The sequence below is a fragment of the Lutjanus erythropterus genome, chromosome 22 (genome assembly GCF_056507025.1).
Source record: "Lutjanus erythropterus isolate fLutEry1 chromosome 22, fLutEry1.hap2, whole genome shotgun sequence".
Taxonomy (NCBI): Eukaryota; Metazoa; Chordata; class Actinopteri; order Lutjaniformes; family Lutjanidae; genus Lutjanus; species Lutjanus erythropterus.
Window position 1 is genome coordinate 28,959,414 of NC_139338.1, and position 22,118 is coordinate 28,981,531.

General features: G+C 37.9%; 3 protein-coding genes across 4 annotated transcripts in view; all 3 read left to right on the forward strand.

The window, feature by feature from the left end:
- The first annotated feature begins 3,104 nt into the window (after positions 1–3,104).
- On the forward strand, positions 3,105–5,629 carry c4h11orf98 (chromosome 4 C11orf98 homolog). Its single transcript, XM_084710691.1, has 4 exons — positions 3,105–3,249; positions 4,496–4,620; positions 4,887–4,984; positions 5,245–5,629. Exons 1-4 carry the CDS (start codon positions 3,211–3,213, stop codon positions 5,364–5,366), a joined length of 384 nt encoding a protein of 127 aa, XP_084566817.1. The 5' UTR covers positions 3,105–3,210; the 3' UTR covers positions 5,367–5,629.
- Positions 5,630–7,562: 1,933 nt separating this feature from the next.
- On the forward strand, positions 7,563–15,643 carry mansc1 (MANSC domain containing 1). The gene is made up of 5 exons (XM_084710685.1): positions 7,563–8,147; positions 10,202–10,279; positions 11,542–11,859; positions 13,414–13,554; positions 13,808–15,643. The coding sequence occupies exons 3-5, from the start codon at positions 11,619–11,621 to the stop codon at positions 14,872–14,874; spliced, it is 1,449 nt and encodes a 482-aa protein (XP_084566811.1). The 5' UTR covers positions 7,563–8,147; positions 10,202–10,279; positions 11,542–11,618; the 3' UTR covers positions 14,875–15,643.
- Positions 15,644–17,893: 2,250 nt separating this feature from the next.
- The window catches only part of lrp6 (low density lipoprotein receptor-related protein 6), a 35,237-nt gene continuing 31,012 nt past the window's right edge, over positions 17,894–22,118 (forward strand). For both annotated transcript variants that reach the window (XM_084710677.1, XM_084710678.1), the window contains exon 1: positions 17,894–18,198. In XM_084710677.1, coding sequence (XP_084566803.1) covers positions 18,144–18,198 — 55 coding nt within the window. In that variant the 5' untranslated portion in view covers positions 17,894–18,143. The remainder of the gene's footprint in view (positions 18,199–22,118) is intronic.

Consider the following 22,118-nt stretch of genomic DNA (forward strand, 5'->3'; position numbering starts at 1 on the left):
AGTTTCCACTGAAGCTGAAGAAAAAAAAACTGAGCTGGACTCTAACATGTTTCCAACAGACCGAAAAACTTCACTCAGCAGGTTTTTAACTGACTAACGTTCCTGTAACGTTCTCACAGCACTCATCTGTGTGTTTAGTACATTCAGTAACTCCACGGTCACACAGTCGTCTCATTTTAAAGAGCCCTGAGTTACATTTAAAAACATCAAACTTTTAATTTGGGGTCATTCTTAAAAATGCTAACCATACTTTCTTATAGTAATGTTATGCTAGCCTTTTTTGTACTAACATAGTTTTTGTAATGCTAACCGTTCTTCTTAATGTTAACATGACTTTTGTTTTGTTCTGTTTTAATGCTAACCTACTTTATAATGCTAACATTAATTTTAAATGCTAACCATACAAAAGCACGGTTATTTCATATAGTATTTTTGTGAAGGACTAAATAAAGTTTTATTTAAATAGTCCCCTCAGTTTCGTGCAGCCCACCACCACGTCTCCGTCCTCTGCTATGTTTCTGCAGGTTTTCATCAGTCCCTCATTCTGTCCAATTAGCGTCTCATCAACATCAGCCGTCCAACAGGAAATTGTTCCCATCAGCTGAGAACTCATTTCAGAGATTTTTTTCTATTACTCTTGTGCAGGAAAGAAAACTACAAGTTTCCACTCAGAAGTGTCAACAAATTGCCGTCCTCCATCATAAATTCCATCCAGAATTCAATTAGAGCCGATCAACAGCTCCAGGCTGCAGAACGAGGCCAGAGGGACTTGGCTTCTCCACGAGCCGTTAAAATATTTCCCACAACATGACAAGTTTGGTTTGGCGGCGGGTCGGCGAGCTGAGAGACGGCGAGCAGAACGAGCCGAGCAACAGCAGCAAACCGGCAACAATTCTTCAACATCCAACCAACCAAAACAAAACCAGAAACCCAGAAGGAGGCCAAGAGAACCCAGAACATCCACATTATTGTGTTCTGGGTTCTGTGTGGGCGGAACGTTCTTCTTTAATCTCTGTTCTCTTGTTTTTATTTGTTTGGACCCTCAGAAACAGATTTATGTTGTTGTTTACTTTTTGTTTCAGAGTTTAAATTAGTGATGATTTAGTTTTGTTTTTGTTAGTTTGCTGTAAACTCCTCCCAGAAGTCTTTTATTTTCCATTTATTTATTACTGAAAGTCATAAAAAACTCGATGATGTTACTAAAAATATCCAAAATATGCTTTTAACTTGTGCAGCAGACAAACAACAAGAAGTTCACAACATTACTTTATAAAATGCCAAACAGACTTTTTTATTCTAATGCTACTGGTTAAAATGCTCTTTAAAATGTTTTTCATGCTAACATTACTTTTTTTAAACTATCCTTTTTAATGCTAATTCTACTTTTTAAAAATGCTAACCACACTTCTTTCTACTGCTCTCTGTAATGCTAACTATATCTTTTATTCTAACCTTTGTCATCCAGACATTACTTTTTATCACGTTAACCTTTATTTATGCTGATCCTACTTTTTTACAATGCTAACGATACCTTTAATGCTCATCTTTATTTTGTTAAAATGCTAATCATGCTTTTTATGCTGTTACTTTCTGTAATGCTAACCAATTTTTAATGCTAACTTTACTTTTAAAAATACTAAACATATTTTTATACTAATGTTTCTTTTTGTAATGATAACAATATTTTTTTATCCTAATATTACTTTTTGTCATGCTAATCTTTCCTTTATTCACACTAACCTTACAATTTTTATGCTAATGTTATTTTGTTTAAGGTGTTGTTGAAAAACACACCCACATCTTTTTTGTCCAGGTGAGTCCAAAAAGTGGGTCCTACCTGCATCTGTTTCACACGGACTCACAACACTGTAGAATCAAAAACAGTTTCTCTTTAATTAATTTAGCATCAGATCAGATCAGACGCTAACTTTTTTATGCTAATGTGTGTTTATAAGCCAAGTATTCATTCACATTGTCACATTGAATTCAGTGAACTCTGTGAAAATTTACTCTAAATTTGGACAGAAATGATTTCATTTAAATACATTTATTTTTCCATCATGCTGCGGGCGCCGACACAGATCCAAAGCTGCTTCCAGGATTTTGATTTTCAGGCTTTTTGACCCAAATCACAAAAACCAAAGCCCCAAATCTGACATGTCTCTGTTGAAGAACATCGACAGTAACTGTTTGAGAACTTGAGAGAAAAGATGGTAACATTATCCTTCAATAATGGGAAACTTTTTTCCAGCAGGGAAACTCTCTCACACAAACTCTTTTCTTGTTCAGATGACAAAGAAGCTTAAAATAAACCAGAAAACATTTTGGCCTGGTTTCCAGACTGGATTCAAATCAAAGGAAATGTTGAAACTCATCCAATAAAAGAGCAGCAATAATCACCAAACATCCTGCCCGAAACAGAACCGGTCCCAGAACCCTCAGAGGAAACGTTCATGTTGAGTCAGAGACGGTTTGTAGGATTTCTGGATCTCAGTTTGTTCTCTGAGAGGATGACATTTATCTGGACAGAGGAAAAAGGAGACAATTACAGTGTCGAAGCTTTTTATTGTTACGGTTAAATCTGAGCTGGAGCTGCTAACAGCTGGAGGCAGCTGTCCAGATGTGCACAAACACACTGACTGATGCTTCTTCACATCCTATACATTTTTAAATATTTACCTTCCTTTTTCCTTTTTTATGCTAATAATACTTTTTAAATGTTAACCATACTTCTTATGCCAAATTACTTTTTGTACCAACATTCATTTTTGAAATTCAAGCTTCACATTTTATGCAAATGTTAGTTTTTATGCTAACTATACTTTTAAAAATTCTAACCAGACTCTTTTTATCCCATGACTTTTATATGATATAATGTTATGAGGCTAACATTACTTCTTAAAATGCTAACCATACCTTTCTATGCTAATATTACTTTTTAATGCTAACTAAAAAGTTAACATTACTTTTAAAAATGCTATAATTTAATATTATTTGTTCTATAAGTATATGTAAATATATAAATATGTTGAATTCTTGAATTCTGGTAGCAGTCGACCCAATTTCCACTCGGTGACCTGTTTCCTGTTTCTGATGTCTGTAATGAGCGGACAGAACTGAGGGGGCGATAAGGAGCTTTGAGTCCTGCAGTCTGCCGGAAATAATCCGCAGAAGAAGAAGCGTCTCTGTTCTACACGTGAGCTCGGCGTCATGTCTCCACCAGGAGGGAAAATCAACCGACCGAAAACTGTAAGAAACAAACATTTAAATCAAACACGAGGGTCATAAAGAACACAGAGGGATTATAACTTCCGCTACTGATGTTTGTTTTATCACAGGTAGAGAAGTGACACGGACTGTTAGCAGCTAGCATGGACAGCTAACATAAACACTGCTCACTTTACCTCAGACCAGAGAATAATCTCGCGAGATTTGTGTATAATTTTAACAGAAATCGTGACCGTTGACGAACTCTAACAAAGTGTTTGTGTCTCCACACGTCTGATCTTCAGTTACAGGCACCTTTTAAAACTTAATCAATTTGTACAACGTATATAATTAAGAAACAAAAACGTGCAGATCTCGCGAGAGTTTCGCAGATACGAGGTTCTGTTAACACGACGGCTTACCAGCTTCTAAGTTGTTGATTTCCTCTTTTATTAGATGTTTACGGCCTTTATATGCTGTAAAAGTATTTGTAATATTGTCACTTTTATACAGTAACATTATATAGTATAACAGTGTGAGTAGAAGTATCAGCTTAATGCAGTAAAAGTATCAGTTAACATCCAGTTGTATTTCTTGTTGTAAGATATTGATGTTAGAGACCGACTGATATTTGATTTATCAGTCGATATTCTTTATTAATATGAATAAAATCCAAAATCCCAAATGACATCAGGGCACTGAAACAGGAAACTTTAACTGGTACTTTTAATAATTATTATAAATTAAAAATAATAATAATAAAAAAAGTCTGGATGTTAAACTCATCTATATTGTGATTTTGATCATATTTTGATTATTTTTGCATATTGTCGTATAATTTAATACAGAGCAGCATTTTTCTGTTTTTTACTGGTTAAAAACAAAATCTATTACAAAATAAATGTAATCATAAAAAGTCTCAGAGGGTCTAATTTCTCAATCTGATGTTCAGCTCTGTTACTTCCTTTAATGAGAATAAACTCTGTAGTGTCATTCTGCCCCCTGCTGGACTGATGGTCACACTGCATGATGAAGTTTTTCTCTTTTATTTTATATTTTTGCTTGATTTATGTTTCTTTTTTGTGGATTAAATGTCTTTTGTATTTAATTATTTATATGAGATTCCTCCTATCAGCCCCCAGGGGTTTTTAAATCTTCTGTTCTTCCTCTTGTTTGTGTTTCTTTTTTCCTTCTGCCCCCGTTTTTTTTTTTTAATAATCGTTCAGTTTGTGAACTCTGACTCCATGTGGTTGTGTCTCCGTCTCTTCGCTCTGTCTCCGTCCTGCAGGAACTTGGTAAGAAGCTTTTCAAGCGGCGGCGAGTTCTGAGCAGAGAGAAGAGGAAGAAGCATCAGATCGTGGGCGCGATCGTCGATCAGGGTCTGATCACCGTCCATCACCTGAAGAAGAGAAAGTCAGTTCTCAGCACTGTTTTATATCTTGATGTTTCCAGAGCACGTTTACTTGTTTCAGTATGAGTTTTATTTTTTTATTATAATACTGTGATATATTCGTCACAGTCGGATTTAAAAAGTTTCTAATATTAAAACACAAACTCATCGGACTGTCAGTCATGTGAACGTCTCCGTGTCTGTAAACACACCAACTCAAACTAAAGACATTTCTGTTATGTATTTTTCTTTAATTGTATTCTGTGATACTGACTGTGTTGTGTTTCAGGTCGAGTCCGAGGGCAAACATCACTCTGTCAGGGAAGAAGAAACGGAAGCTGCTCAAACAGCTGCAGCATCTGCAGCAGGAGAAGGCGGGGATGGAAGGTAAACCATGATCACATGATCACATGAAAAGATTTCATTTTAATCTTTAATCTTTTCTTAATTAACTTTAATTAAGAAAGTAATCAATATTTGATTGATCGTTGCGGCTCTTTTTCAGTCTGGACCAAAGTGTTGGACAGACTGAAGTTTAGATTAAATAGCGTCTGTGTTTGTTGTTATGCAGTTCATGAAGCTTCATGAAGACGTCTCACGTCTTCTGAGTCATTAAAACTCTAAACTGTTTCCTGTCTTATCCTCAGTCGAAGCGATTGCAGCACCACCGAAGAAGAATCAGGACTCGTCAGCTGCTCCGACCAAACAGAAGAAGAAGAAGAGAGCAGCTGGATCTCAGGAGGACGTAGAGATGGAGGACGCTGAATGAAGGACGACAGATTGATCTGTTGTTTCGTCTTTGAACTGGACTCTGAGTTTGATCTTCAGAGGGAACGTTCACCCGCAGCTGCTCGACTCAGACCGTTTGTTTTTGTGAAAAGATGCTGAAAGGATCCGGAGAACCAGAGAACCAGGAGGCTGTCAGAGCTCAGCAGTGATCAGTGCTTTTCTGTAAAGTCGTGTCAGAATAAGACTTCATGTGAAAGTTGTAGCTTTGATTGTGTGACATGTCCTTCAAATCTGTAAAAAGAATTTAGAACCGAGTGTAACTGCACCACATTCATCAACTGGGTTTTATTAAACAGGTCATTATTGTAACATTTAATTTGCTGCTGTTCTTTGTTTTATCTAAAAGAAAGTTCACTATTTTACTTTAATAAATTAATTCTGTTATTCTACATTTTTCTTTTCTGCTGAGGAATAGTTTTGTTTTTAACACAAACAAGAGGAAGTAACTTTTGTTGGGGACTATTTTCTGCCACAGATTAATGCACCTTTGGTCTGATTTGATAAATATTAAAGGACTAGTCTGTAGACTTGAGTTGCACCTAGTGGTGAGTTTGCAGATTGCAGACACTCTCCTTCCTCTCTAAGTGTCTAAGAAAACCTACGGTGGCTGCAAAGTTCACACAAAATGCAAAATGCTGTATCTAGATCCAGTGTTTGGTTTGTCTGTTCTGGGCTCCTGTAGAAACATGGTGGTTCAACATGGCGGCCTCCCTAAAGAGGAGCAGCTCCCTCTGTGGATATAAAGCTTCATTCTGAGGCAACAAAAACACGCTGGTTCTTTTTTTCAGCTGATTAAACACTGATGAAAACATTTATTCATCATCTGTAATCACTTATCCTGACGGGTCGCGGGGGGCTGCAGCCTATCACAGCTGACACTGGGTGAGAGGCGGGGTTTAACCTGGACAAGTCACCGTCATCACAGGACTGACACACAGAGACAGACAACCAGTCACACCTACAGACAGTCTAGAGTTATCAGTTAGCCCTTTAACCTGCATGTCTTTGGACTGTGAGAGGAAGCTGGAGAACCCAGAGAGAACCCACTGGAACACGAGGAGAACATGCAAACTCCGACTGGGGGATTCAGACTCAGAACCTTGTTGTTGTGAGGCAACAGTGCTGATCACTGCAGCACCGTGTGTTTAATGTACAGTTTAATGTTTCATGTTCTTCATATTGAGTTTTGATTATAGATGAAGCTGTTTGCTGAAGAAAAGCTCTTTATCTAATGATTTATTATCTTTACATCACAAACCTTGTTTTCTTCAAATAACCAGAAACGAGCTTGTTATCTCGAGACAAAATAATTAATCAATTATAACTAAATAAACTTGTAATCATGTGATAACAGCACTAAAAATTATTTGGAAGTACTTCAGTGATAAATTAATCAGTATCTCAAGAAATGAGCCATGTGTTTCCTCAAGATAAATTAAAACTTCATCAGGGGAAAATGAGCTTTGTTATCTCAAAATAACCAAATAATTAAAAACACTCTTATTTTCTTCTGTATAATCATGTAAAAATGTTAACTTAATATTAAGTTAAAAACTTAAAATGTTAACAGCTTGTTTTATTGTGATGGCTTGTTGATTATTTTGTCATCACAAGAAAACAAGAGACAGGAGATAAATTAACCAGTTATCAGCACAAGTTATCTTGAGATAAAATAATTATCTTGTGATAACTGAATTTTCTTGTGATAAATAATCTCAGAATTTCAAGTCTGATTAAGTCTGACTTTAAATTCATCCATTATCATGAGAAAATGAATTTTGTTTTTTGTTAAAACAAAATGATGAACTCGTGATTTTGAGATTAAAGCATCAACAAAAAAAAGCTGTTATTAGCTTCTATATGATCATGTAAAATTTTTGACTTAATATTCAATATTTTGACTTCTAGCTCTTCTTAAATTCTTTTTTGTTGGTTTTTTGGTGTTTATGGGCTTCCGTACCTTTAATTCAAGCCCAGTTTTTATACAGTGAACTAGTTTTATCTCATCTTATCGCACTAAGTGTTTTTCTTTCAAATGTATTGTTCATGTTCAGTTTTAATTATTAATGAAGCTGCTGCCTATAAATCTCTTACATAAACGGACATTTTTCTTTATAAATGCAGCGTTTTTCAAATGATGGAATCCGTTTTTCTCGGTATATAAATGTGATTTATTGTCGAGTCTGTTCTCAGTGTTAATAAAAGTGTGTGTTGCCGTTGGATTTTGGGATGCAGCCTCCATCCCTCCATCCCTCCATCCCTCCCCCTCCAGCAGAGGACAAAGACTAAAATGGGTCAGACTCTGGAGAGAAGCAGATCTTCCGCACCAGCCATCATGTAATGTAGTTCATCATCCTGCTGGAGACACAGAGACACACAGAGACACACAGAGACAAGATGCTGCTGCGGCTCTGCACATCATTTATTTCAGGATTTTAATCATCACCTCCAACATGTCGCCAACAGAAACCATTTTATCCGTCACGTCACTGGAGCGTCGCTCGTTATCGGACATTTAAAGGACAAAAACACCGTTTAATTCCGGAGGATTTTTGAGATTCGTGCAGCCTCAGTTTTTCTCATCAACATGTCCTCTCGGGATGGCTGGAGCAGCTTGTTCTCGTACTGGGACTGAACTGGTTTGATTGGGATCTCTGCTGCTGTCCAGTCAAACACCGACTCATCTCACCGCTGACCGACCGACGGAGGGACGATGGACGGCGGACAGAGTTAATCCGCGTCCTCGGTGGGAAAAATAAAGGTGTGGAGGGAAATCAAAACCCACATTTCACCTGAATGACACCATGTTGCTTTGTGTCCCAGTTATCTGCCACCAGCAGCACCATTAAAACCAGCAGGGGAGACCTGGGACAACTGGAACATTTATTGCGTTTATTCTGCGTACCTCAGACGGGGACAGTCGCTACAACTGTAACATTTTCCTCTCTTTTACTCTGAGGGGTTTTTAACCTAAATATTTAATATTTTAAAGAAAATGACCGACGTGTGTCTGCTGTCAGTAAACACGTAAAGTTTTTCAGTAGAGAAAAACAGAATCTGATCACCTGAATCACATTCAAGGCTCAGTTGTAACAGCTAAAAGAGCATTTATATCATCTTATCATTTATTATAATATTTATAACTACATACATAATTAAATTATAATATATAGTAATAATAGTCCAATATTAAAATTAAGTAAAATTGTGCTTCGAAGAAAATATAAGGGTAGTACTGTGAATGTTACTGCGTGTTACATTTCAAAAGTCTTTACTGCAGTAGAAGTACAGATACTTGTGTAAAAGTAGAAGTACTGATTCACCTTCTTGTTACGTTGCATTTATTTTGGTAGACCTTAAATGTTGTTTTTATCTTGTTGTATGTGTGTTGTTAGAACTTTTATATCATTTTCATCTTGTTACATCGTTTTTCTCTTGTTATGGATTGTTTCTTTGTTTTTATCTTGTTACATCTTTTTCATCTTTGTACATCGTATTTGTCTTGTTAGACCTTTTACGTTGTTTTCATCTTCTTTCATTTGTTGTGTCTTGTTTTGCTGTTTTTGTCTAGCTACATCATTTTGTCTCGTCACATTATTTTTGTCTTATTATGTCATTTTCGTCTTGTTACGTCGTTTCATCTTGTTACGTTGTTTCATCTTGTTACGTTGTTTTCATCTTGTTACGTTGTTTTCATCTTGTTACGTCGTTTCATCTTGTTACGTTGTTTTCATCTTGTTACGTCGTTTCATCTTGTTACGTTGTTTCATCTTGTTACGTCGTTTCATCTTGTTACGTTGTTTCATCTTGTTACGTTGTTTTCATCTTGTTACGTTGTTTCATCTTGTTACGTCGTTTCATCTTGTTACGTTGTTTCATCTTGTTACGTTGTTTTCATCTTGTTACGTCGTTTCATCTTGTTACGTCGTTTTCATCTTGTTACGTCGTTTCATCTTGTTACGTTGTTTCATCTTGTTACGTTGTTTTCATCTTGTTCATTGTTTTCATCTTTCATTGAAACTAAAGTAACGAGTCTGAAAATGTGAGGAGTAGAAAGTTCAGCTATTTGTGTTCGAATGTTGAGAGGAAAAGTTAAAAGATGTCAGAAAAATAAATATTTCAGTAAAGTACAGAGACCTGAAAACTCTACTGAAGTACTGTAACAAAGTATTTGTACTTAGTTTCTTCCCATCTTTGCGAGTTGGAGATGATTTTGTCTTGAATAATAACAAGTGACTTTAGGTCATTTTTAGCCAACGTTAGCAAGAAGTGTCACTTTTTGTTAACTTTTATCTCATGTTAGCTACAAAACAATAAAATATTTTAACCGTTTAGCGAGCATTAGCTTGCAAGCAGTATAACTCTTGGTTAACTTATAGCTAACGTTAACTTGGAAGCCATGTAATGTTTTAACTTTATTGCTAACATTTGCTTTTTTTTCAAAATCTTCCATATTTGGTCCCTAAAATGGTGAAAATTTTCTATTTGTGTTTCCCAAAATCCAAGACGACATCCTGAGAAACCAGAAAATCTTCACATGTAAGGAACTCGAATCAGATGGTTTTTATGCACAAAGCGATGTAAAAATAGTTATTGATTATCTAATGAATTTATATTGATATTGTGATGTTTGATATATTATTTTTGTCCCTAATTATAAAGAACTTTGACACATGTTGGGGTCTTTTCTAGCTCATATTTAATCCCTCCTGTCTGTTTTCCAGTGGTGATCCAGGTGTAACACACAGATTCTGGATCAGATAATACCAGCTGTAAAACTGATAAGATGAACTAAAGACAAAGTGTCCCCCACAGGAGACGGACTAAAGTCCTGCTGAGTGGACTGTGGACCCAGAGATCCACGGAGCGTCTGATGGAGGACAGTCCACACTGGTGAGTCTCTGCTCCAACACATTCACATACATTTGTGCTTTTAATGTGAAACCTGAAGACGAATAATTAAAATCAAAATTTATTTGACCTCGTTCACTTCCAGCAGAAATCTAAAAATGGCAGCCGCCTCCTGAAGGAGCTGCTTCCATTTTTAGTTTTTCTATTTTTACAGCGCAGATTGATTTTTCTAATTTGGTTGTCTTTGTTCTGCTGCTGTCAGCGGAGACAGATCTGGGACGTCTTGGAGTCACAAACAGTCCAACAAAGTGTTCCGTCTTCACGTCTAGAAACTCTGCAGGCGTTTGGACTCTTTTTCATGTTTTCTGTTCGTTCCTGCTGATGGCTGCTCTTACGTAACGCCACAGCTCTGCTTTCTGTGTTTTTGCCGTTGAGGAAAGAAAATGTTTCTGATTAATTCAGTGTTTAATTAGACTGAGTTTACATTTAGGTTCACTTTTTCTGCTCCGTCTTGGATTTCGACCCTCAAGTTGTTTTATTTTGCTGATTTTATTTCCTGAACAGCTGCAAACATTTCAACCACACATCACAAAAGGGATGTTAGTTAAACCAAACTGAGGCTGGATTTTTGAGGCTGATGCTGATATCAGGGAGTTAAAAAAAAAAAAAATCCTAAATATTGATATATCAGCTGATATCTTTGTATGATGTATAAGAAACAGAATATAGAATCTAAACACAAACATTATTTGCAGTGATCCTCAAAACTAGTTAACATCTGTAACAAATAAATGACTGGAGGAGGTTTAAGTTAATAGGTTAACTAGGCTAACCAACTTTTTAGCCAGCTAGCTAGCAAAACATGTAATGTTGTGTTCAGTTTTTAGGTAGCAAACAAACAAGATAACATCTTTTTTCCTTTTAGCCAGTTAACAAACCATGTCATGTTTTGTTAACTCTTCAGCTGGCTAACAAACAATGTAGTGGTTTAAGAGATACAGAGGTCGGGAAAGTTAACAGTTTTTCCCCAGAAGCAATCAAATTTATTTTTATTTATCTTTTATTTTAATTTGGACATGTCCCTGATTGTTTATGTGATTTCATCACTAAACTTGGATTTACTAAACTGAGATTTGTTTTAAATTGTGGAACAGATCTCTGTTTAATTTTAAATTCATTTTAAACCTAGTTTTACTAAACTCTGATTAGAACCATTTCAGACTAAATGAATCTTTGTTAGTGTAACAGTATATCTGAGAACTTCCTCTGGTTATTGCAGTCAAACATTGTTTTCTTCTCTGCAGAACATTGTGTGGATCTGAGCTCTCCTGCCGTGGACACTGAGCCGCTTCTCGTCACAGACCATAGATCTGCCGCCGCCATGACTCCTCGTCGCCCCCTGCCGACGCTCAGGCCGCTCATCGCCGCCATGCTGCTGTTCGTGATGACATCACTTCCTGTGATAGCTGTGGACCCAGAGACATGTTTCTCCAGACAACACCAGAACGTCACGGTCAACGTCAGAACGGCCTTAAACAGACCGACGACGGCCATGGACACTCGGGTGGTCCGCTCAGAGCGGGACTGCGTCCTCGCCTGCTGCTCAGAGGAAGTCAAACAAGGTGAGACAAACTCAGTGTCCTGAAGTCTGGACTCCAAAAATATACTGAGGACGCCCTCATTTATTTCTGTATATATTCATGTTTTTATATTATGTAATATTAATATATTTTCATATAATGTCATATATTTATCTCTTATTCTTTTCCTGGTTGTTTTTGCTAGTCGTCCCCTTCAACAGTACAACATGAGTACAATCTAAAATGTCTTCAGCACATTAAAAGCAACTGTTGTCGAGGACTAGATGGAGATTTATCTAAATGATGATACAGAGATAAATGTCTCCAGACATCCAGGCGTCCACTCTTACGTTATCTCCGTCCTCATGGGAGCCTCGAGAAACATTTTGGGATCTGGTCTAGACTTGTTTTTTTTTTTTTTTCTTTGAAAAGAGTGAAGTGGGTCAGAGTGAGACTTTGACAGCTCAGTGTGTCGCCTCACTCTCAGATGTGACGGCGTTTCATTTCTAAGAACATCGAACAGACTTTAAAAACGCTGCGTCACTTCAAACTCTGTCACTTTACAAACTTAGACAAAGAATGAGTCAGCATACCTGACATCACATTCACCACAGGACTGGAAAGTAACTAACTACATTTACTCAAGTACTGTACTCAAGTTCAATTATTTTATTTTTACTTCACGTCATTCATATTTAACTGTATTTATGAGACAAGTTTACAGTAAAGTGTCTTAGAAAATATCTCAGTTTAATGGTATCATGGTGCTACACAATTATTATCATTATTATTTTCAGTTAAAATGATCCTTTAAGGAACAAAAGAGAATGTTTTTTGGTAGAAAAATGCTTTATTATTATTACCTTTTTTATTGAATCATGTTTTTTCTAATTAGTTAGAAAAGGAAATATGATCAGTGTGATAACTGTCAACTTTCATTCCAAGGTATACAGTTTAGTTAATATACTCTAAATATCAAAACTGTAAGTTAAAACACATCATTATTATAATTTAGAATTAATCTCTACAACGTGAGCCACATTAATTAACACTACTTCATTATATTAAACTAGAACAAGAAGTTTAATGCTTGTTAGCTTGTGGCTAACACGTTAGCTGCCTCTTTGGGTTTCTGAATGGTGGCTCAAAGTGCTGAGTCACTGTGGCTTCTTTTCTGCTCTGCACACACCTCAAACAAATACTCATAATTCAAAAACTAGGAGTCATATTGCAGAGTTTGTTACACTGTGAGTGTCAGCAGACTCTGCTGAACACGTCAGTATTTGATTGGTGGAAAAAGTGTGAAAAATAAACTCAGTAGACTGATGTAAATATTCATTTCTTTGTGTGGCAGCTAAATTTTTAGCAGCAGTTATAATGTAAGTGAATGAAAGGACAGACTCTTATTTTTTTTTAGACAGTCATATCTCAAAAATTATAAGACCTGTCAGCTATATTTTTACATGGTGAGAGAGAGGAGGCTTGTATTATCACTCAGATGTATAATTTGTGCTCCTCTCTGTGTAGCTAAGAGTTCAAACTGATTTTTCTGGTCAGTCTGAATGAATAACTCCACGTGTGTTTGTGTCTGTGAAGGAGCGAAGTGCAACATGGCCGTGTTCAACGCCAACAAACATGCCGGTGAGGATAACTGCTTCCTGTTCCACTGTCAGACGGAGCAGGACTGTCCTCTAATGAAGGCTCAGGGCGGCATCAACACCTACGACATCTACAAAGGTGAGTTCATCCGCTCGACATCAACACCGACCGTCTCATTCTGATCATCCACGTCACGCAGACAGCATCAGTTTTATTTTTCAGATTCAGACTTCTGGTATCATATCAGTACAGTGGAGGTGAATCAAATTTATTTTGAAGATCAGTCAGAATTTATTGATTAATTAGTCAGTTGATCAATTACTGCCCCCTACAGGCCAAAACATGAAGTCATGTACCGTTTAAATTTCACTCTGTCTCCTTTTCCGCTCAGGTTTGATTCATCCAACCACGATGAGACCTGTGACCATGACGACCACCACACAACCAACCACCACCACCACCACTACCACCACACCAGCCCCAACCACGCCAACAACCACACAACCCACCACCACCACCACCACCACAACCACCACAACCACCACCACACAAAGTACAACAACACCACCAACCACCACCACAACCACAACTTCTGCACCGACCACGACACAAACCACCACCACGCAGGTTCCTGCCACCACAACAGCACCTCCTCCACCCATCATCATCATCGCCACGATGCCTCCGCTACCTCCAGAACCAACAACCACCACCACCACCACCACCACCACCACGACAACTACAGCTTCTACCACCAGCACCACCTCCACCACCGTCATCAACACCACGAGAAAACCAAACAAAACCAGCAAGAAACAAAATAAAACAACCAAGAAAGCAAAACCTCATCCTGTCAGCACCACCACCACCACCGCCACCACCACCACCACCCAGCCAACTCACAGCTCCACGACATCACTTCCTATTGTAACGGCCAACAAAGAGGCTGCACCAAGAACTACTGAAAAACCACAGCCCAACATTGAAACTACAACTACTACAACTACAACTCCCACTACTACTACCACCCCTACAACCACTACTCGTCCTCCACCTACTACAACTACTCCTACCACCACCACTACTACTCCCACTACTACTACAACTACTACTACTACTACTACTACCACTACTACCACTACTACTCCCACTACTACAACTACTACAACCACCACCACTGAGCCATCCACCACGAGGACGACGCTACCAGCCAGTCTGGTCATCGTCCCCAAAGACGCCGTCCAGTCCGACCACGCCCTTCAGAACTCGAGCATTGGGCGAGGCGGCAAGGCAGTAGCAGCACGAGGGGCAGTGAAGAGCGGCGTGGTGGCATTCATGGTTCTGGGGCTCGCCGTGCTCACTCTGGCCCTTGCTGTCGGCGGCCGCAAGGCGATGGAGTCCTTCGACAGAAGGCATTACACGAGACTGGAGCTGAACGACCTGCACTATGAGGTCTGAGGATGGCAAAAAACTTCACAGGTGTTTAGATTTTTAGGACAAAAACTCTGAAGGACAATTAGCAAGACTTAAAATGAGTTCATTTAAGATTGTCAACATTATAGTTTCCAAACAGCACAAAGTTAAACAATAATAGAATGTCGACTTCACAATGTTATACCGTGGCTGTGGAGAAAACTCGACTCTGATTAGTCAGATGGTGTGCATTATTTGGAAATAGCAACTCAACTCTGGCACAGTGCCCTCATTTTATTTATGTTAACACTATTATGTTTATTGCCCTAAAATATGAGTAAACAACACTCTGATCTTTGGGCTGTGGTATAAGAAGAATAATGCACTCCAACCTGTGCAGTTATGAACAATAATGCACTGTGTGATGACAAACTCTTCTCTAGCCTCTGTGTCATGCATTACTTTGAAATAACTACACAGCTCTGGCACGGTGCCCTCACTGTATGTTTATATCATTGTTTGTTTCCCTAAAATATGAGTAAACAACACTTTGATCTTTGAGTCGTGGAAGGATAATGCACTCAGGCCTGTGCAGTTATGAACAATAATGCACAGTGATAAACCCTCCTCAAGCCTCCATGTCATGCATTATTTTGAAATAACCACACGGCTCTGCCATAGTATCCTCAGCTTATTAATGTTTATGGCCCTAAAATATGAGTAAACAATGCTTTGATCTTTGGCTGTGGTATCAGAAAGATAATACACTCACCCTGTGCAGTTATGAACAATAATGCACTGTGTGAAGACAAACCCCTCTCTTGTCATGCATTATTTCAATATAACCACACAGCTCTGGCATAGTATCCCCAGTTTTATTAATATATAAAATATGAGTCTTCATCACCCACAGAGTTGTCTTCAGCCTCCCACTGATTGGTTTAGTTTTGTTCTCGTCCTGTTTGATTGTGAAGAAAAGCTTCAGCTGCTGAAGGAACTCAAAGGACAAAACAGCAATATTTTTATTCCCTGAATCTCAGGAAGTCAATCTAATGTAGAGAAACGCTGGATTGTTATTGTGTGAGCGGACACAGATTTGTACATTTGGCCATTAATTATCCCTTTGTGTATATGACATACACCTGCATGTCTTTTTACTCCCACAATGCTTCAGCCATACGAGCCTGTGACTGCTGTTTAAATCACTCCGCTCAGTCTAGATGTCAGACTTTATTCTAATAATTCTGACTTTAATAATTCTGACTTTAATAATTCTGACTCTATTCTTTGAATTCTGACTTTATTCAAATAATTATGTATTTAATAATTCTGACTTGATTCTTGAAAATTCTGACTTTATTCTTAGAGTTTGATTTTTCAACTCAGAATTCTGACTTTATTCTCTGAATTCTGACTTTATTCTCTGAATTCTGACTTTATTCTCACATGCTTCAGCCATACGAGCCTGTGACTGCTTTTTAAATCACTCTGCTCAGTCTAGATGTCGGACTCACTCTCACTGTGTTGTTTTTGTATTCTGTCCACATTTTCTTGTTTCACATGTGGATAAAAATCTCAACGATGGATGCAATTCTTTAAAATTTGATGCACTATTGTATCCTGTGTTTTTTGATAAATATGATATGCTTCTTTTTAAATATTAGATTGTTTTTCATAGGTAAGAGTACACTGGCCGCGCACTATTTTCCTATAATGAGTACATTTGTATTGGGTGTCAGTGTGCAGACTGAAGCTGCTGCTGTAGCGTCAGTTCACCACCAGGTGGCAGCAGCAGCAGCCTGATGAACCTCCTGCAGACACTGAACTGAAGAAGAAGCCTGAAGCTGCACTGTTGACTTGTTTTCACTTCTCTTACTTTGATTTTTACAGTGTCTAATTAATTACATTGATGGTAATAGTTTGGTCTTGTTTTGTGAAGTGATGCTTTTGCATAAGTTTGGAATTTGATGTTTTGTTCTTGTAAAGGATTAAAAAAAATGTGATTTTTGAACGTGTTGTTGTTTTACTGAGTTCTGTTTCTGCAGCAGATGATCAGAAAGTCCTGAAGAGCTCGATGAGCTGCAGACTACTGAAGGATTCAGTTTGTGATGATGATGATACGTCACCATCAAACAGGAGGAGATGTCAGTTATCATCTCCAGTTGTTGTTCTGAGGAAAGCACTGTGAACAACTGGACAGCTGGTGACTTCTTAAATGAAGATTTAGAAACTTTAAAATGTCTGTGTCTGACAATCATAGGACAGGTTGGCTTCATTCACCTGAATAACATATTTTATTGAAGTATGTATGTTGATCTGTGGTACAGAGGAAAAATAAAGAGAAAAGGTTTTGACTCTCAACTCAGAATTCTAACTTTTAACACAGAATGTTAATTTCATTCCAGAGATTCTGACTTTAAACTCAAAATTCCGACTTGATTCTCAGGATCTTGAGTTTAGTTTCTAAATGCTGACTTTAAATTTTGGAAAAAAAAAAAAAATCTTGGAATTCTGAATTTAAACTGTGTTACTATTCTGACGTGATTCTAAAACTTCTGATTTTAGTCTCAGAACTAAATCAGAATCTTGGACTTTGATCAGAGAATTCTGACCTCAGATTCAGAAATCTGAGAATAAAGTCACAGCTCACTTTTTGACAAGTTGCCCCGGTTCTCCTCCACACGTAATAACACGGCGTGTGTGTGTGTGTGTGTGTGTGTGTGTGTGTGTGTGTGTCGGCGTGAACTCTGACTGTGTGATAAACTAGTCCCACAGGAATGCGAGTGTTAAGTGAACTTGGGTTCTCCCTGACAGTTCCAGAACCTGAACTCCGGGTTCTCCCGTGAGTTAAAGCTCCGGTAGTTTGAACCTTGTGTCCGTGCCGCAGCAGCGGCAGCGGCAGCGGCACGGTTCTCCGTGTTGTAACTTTATCTTTGGCTGGAGAGCATGAAATCAGAACAACAATAGAAAGCAGTGGAGCCGAGGAGAGGAGCGAGGTGGCGGTGGAGGTGGAGGAGGAGGAGGAGAGGTGGAGGAGGAGGAGGAGGAGGAGGAGGAGGGGGGAGCAGCTTCCTCACAGCGGAAGGAGACGACGGCTCTCCTGCAGGACAATGTGAGACACAGAGAGTTGATCCGACGCAGTTAGCGAGGAGCCAGGATGGCAGCGGGGATCTTTTAACGCTTTGTGTAGCTGGAGAACGACGTGAATCTTGTTGTACAGCGGGTTTTATGCAGAAGGAAGCGGCCGCAGCAGCGATGGGAGCAGTGAGAGCGCTGAGCTGAGCACGGAGCGGCGGCAGGGCCAACAAACAACGATGGGTGTCGTGCTGCGGACTCTGTTGTTGTGTAGTTTTTGTTTTCTCATACGAGGTGAGTTTGATTCAAAATCACTCTTTTTGCTCTGCTTTTCGTTCGTGTGCCATGTGCAGATACATAAAAGTGTAGTTAAGAGCCGGGAGAAGCAGCTTTAATGGAGGATATGTGGCTGTGAGTCCGGGCAGGGCCCTCTCAGGCTGGGGTTTGATTTCTTCGCTCTTGTCTAGAAGGGAACCCTTGATTTGAGGAACTCTCGCGAGATGTGTTCCTTCATCGTACACTATGTACAAACTTGTTCTGTTTCTCAACGTGACAGCGCTGTGCCTAAAATCTTTGTCAGTGCAGAGTCAGAAAACACTTGGTAATGGTTCGGGAAAGCTTATAGTTTTGGTTAATTTTGTCACTCTCGCGAGATTTTTCGCGGCTCTAGGGTTCGCTTGTATAGACGACCATTTCATTTCTTCTGATGGAAGCTAACGCTAGCCTGGTAGCTATCTGATTGCTGCTGTTCAGAAGAGAACTCTTGATTTGAGAAACTCTCGTGAGACTGGAACGCGTTCCTTTTTATGAGTACCAATTTATTATGATTTATAATGTACAAACGCTGGGACTAAAATCTTATTCAGTACAGAGATGTAAAACATCTGGTTAGTGTACGGGAAAGATGATAGTTTGGGTTGTAATTGTCACTCTCGCGAGATTTCCCGCGGCTCTGTGGTTCCCGTGTGGACAGGACCTGTTTGCCTGCTGGAGCAGAGGAGAATGAAACCACAAACAGCCTCAGTGTTCTGTGTTAGCCAACTTAGCTGGAAAAATAATCCCAGCAGACTCTCCACAGCGCTGCTAACCTCGCTCAGTCCACACTTTGACACCGGATTTGTTGTTTTAACCGAGTTCTCAGGGGTTATTAGCCGCTTCTTAGCTGCTGACTTTGTATTTAGTAACTTAAACAGGCTGAATCGGTCAGTTTTGAGGGACTAGCAGCAGTTAGCACAACAAATGCTATGTGAGCAAGTCATCCAGCTAGTTAGCTTCCCACTTACCGACTTTATCTGGATAAAAGCTAACATGTTAGCTAATAAAATGTATTTGGTTTGTAAATCACCAAAAACTCCACAAATGAGTGTTGTATCACGACGTGTTGGTGTTGTGTTTCTAGCCAGATTATTTCTGCACAGAGTCACAATTCGAGAAGCTAAAACTCAAATTTAATGCGGAATTACTGAGCAATTCTGTCATGTTTTAGATTTATACAATAATATTAAATGTACTATAATAAAACTAACATAAATACACAAAGCCAAAATCTCACAAGAAAAAGACTGAAGGTGACAGATTCAAACATGGTAAAAACACAAATAATCAAATAAAACTACAGGTCCCATGGTTTTCTATAAACCTTCAATGAGCTGCTGTAAATTTTGGTATTAATTATGTTGTATCAGGTACGAAGTCATTCTGTTGATACACATCATTTTTTAAAAGTTATTTATGAAGGCCTGCAACTGTTTTCATTATCAATTAGTCATCTATAAAATAAAAGAATATGGTGAAAAATGTCACTAAACTCAAAGAGTCCAGAACCTAAAGATGTTCAGTTTACTGAGTAATAAAGCATTAATAATAATATTAATGTAGTTATTGTGTATTTCTTATGGTAATTTGCATTGTGCAGCTTGTACCAACCATTTTTATTGAGTAGAGCATTAGGAGCTTAAAAAATATTGTAATTTTATATTTCATATTGTATTTTGAGCAGGCAGTGATTACTTACAGTTTTTATCATGCTAGGCTCCTGCAGTTACTGTTGTCTGTGTTGCACTTTGTATTTTATTTATTGCATCTGTTTGTTATGTGTCGGACTGAAGATAGAAATTAATGTCTCGTTAAATCTGCTGCAGCCATGTTTTAATTTCTTGTAAATAATCAATGTGTCTGCATGCTGTCATCTTCTAAATTAAACAAACTGAACTAATAATGATAATAATGTTAGCAGGGCTGCAGACTGTCGGCTCTTTACTTCATCCATCATGCGAAAAAAATAACCATCAATTAATCATAATTACAGAATCTTAAAAAAAAACTCCTCAGTCCAAGTTTTATTTCCATGACAACATGTTCCACGTTCTGTGACAGCGTTACATACACCCTCAGAAATAAAGCTGCTAACTAGAACCATGCAGGGTTCCTCAGCTTGTCCCCATAGGAGAACCATTTTTGTTTCCTGTTAGAACTTTTTATTAAAGTTCACTTGAAACCCTTTAAAAGAGTTCTAACTAGAACCCAACATAAAAGGGTTATATCTAGAATCAACTGTGAAAGATTTCATCTAGAACTCCTTGTGAGAGGTTCTACAGAGAATCCTTTAATGGTGCAGTGGTTCCACCTGGAACCCTCTCTGGAGGTTTTATCCAGAACTTCTCTACTTCTCTAAGGGTGCTAACAAGAATCCAACCAGGAGGTTCTACAAAGAACCTTCTTATATTCAAAGGGTGTTATCTACAATCAAATAAGGGGGTTCTACCAAGAACTATTTCATATTATGGGACAAGAAAGAGTTCTTCATGGATTTCAACAATTTTTGAGGAACTCTTTCTTCTAAAAAAAAGGTTCTTTGGATGAAAATGGTTGTTAATGGAACACTTACTCCCTTGACAAATCCTTTCTTCCAAAAAGGGTTCTTCAGAATCACATTATTCTGGGTAGAACCACAGCTCTTCAAGAAGAAAGAACCCTTATTTGTAAGAGCCTATGAAACATATTTCAGATATTTATTTGATAGTAGATCAATTAAATTTTGCATGATCGATCAAACTCTTAACGACTATATTTTAGCTTGAAAATTGACCAAACGATTGATTGATTATCTGAATAGTTGCAGAATTATTGCCAGATTGATCATCAGTTGTTTTCACGTTTGCATCTGTTTTTCAACTGACAAGATTGTGACAGAATTAATTAATCGACTGATCAATTAATTCATTGACAGTAAACTTGGGAGGATGTTGTCTCGTCGTCTTTTGAGGACAGAACAAATCCTGTCTCTACTCTGTCTTTAAAAAAACACCTAAAATGAGCCGTTTACTTCAGAAAGTCTGATCTGCTCGGACGTCGTGTCTTTGATGTGGAGTTTCCTTCTGACCTGATGGATTCATTCTTTATTTTTAAACCAAAGACAGATGATTTTCTGTTTCTCTGTCTGTTAAATGACAGTAAACTGAATATCTGCAACAGAACAAGACGTTTAAAAGAGTGAACGTGGAGCTTTGTGAGGCTGTGACGATATCTGGCATTTTATCAACCAATTCATTGATCGATCAAAAGAAAAATAGTCTGATTAATTGATATTTCAAGTGTCAGATTGAGCTCTAATATTCAGTTTGATATCAAGTGCAGGTGATCTCTATTACAGTTTCTTTAATTTCCTATCATATTATCAATATATATATCATGATATAGAGATTTTTCAATTTTTTGATCAATAATCTAGTTTTTTTTTTAAATTAATCCAGCAAATACCCAACAAATTAAAGTAAAGTGATTTTTCACAGCTTTAAGTTTGGAAAATGCTTAATTTGAAGTGTTGTGATTTCAAGTTTAGGAAGAAAAATGTTTGGTTTCAACATCAGAGCTGCAACGATTAATCAGTTATTAAAGTAATCGCCAACTCTTTTGATAATCAATAAATAAGTTTCAGTCATTTTTCACTTCTTTCACCAGATTCTCTGATTTCAGTTTCTTAAATGTGAATATTTTCTGGTGTCTTTCCTCCTCTCTGACAGTAAACTGAATATCTTTGAGTTGTGGACAAAACGAGACATTTGAGGACGTCATCTTGGACATTTTTCACCATTTCCTGACATTTTATGGACCAAATTGATTAATGGATTAAATGATTGACAGAGTAATGAATAAAGAAAATAATTGTTGCAGGAAAGACGTGGGAAAAAAACGGTGACCGGATTAATGAATCA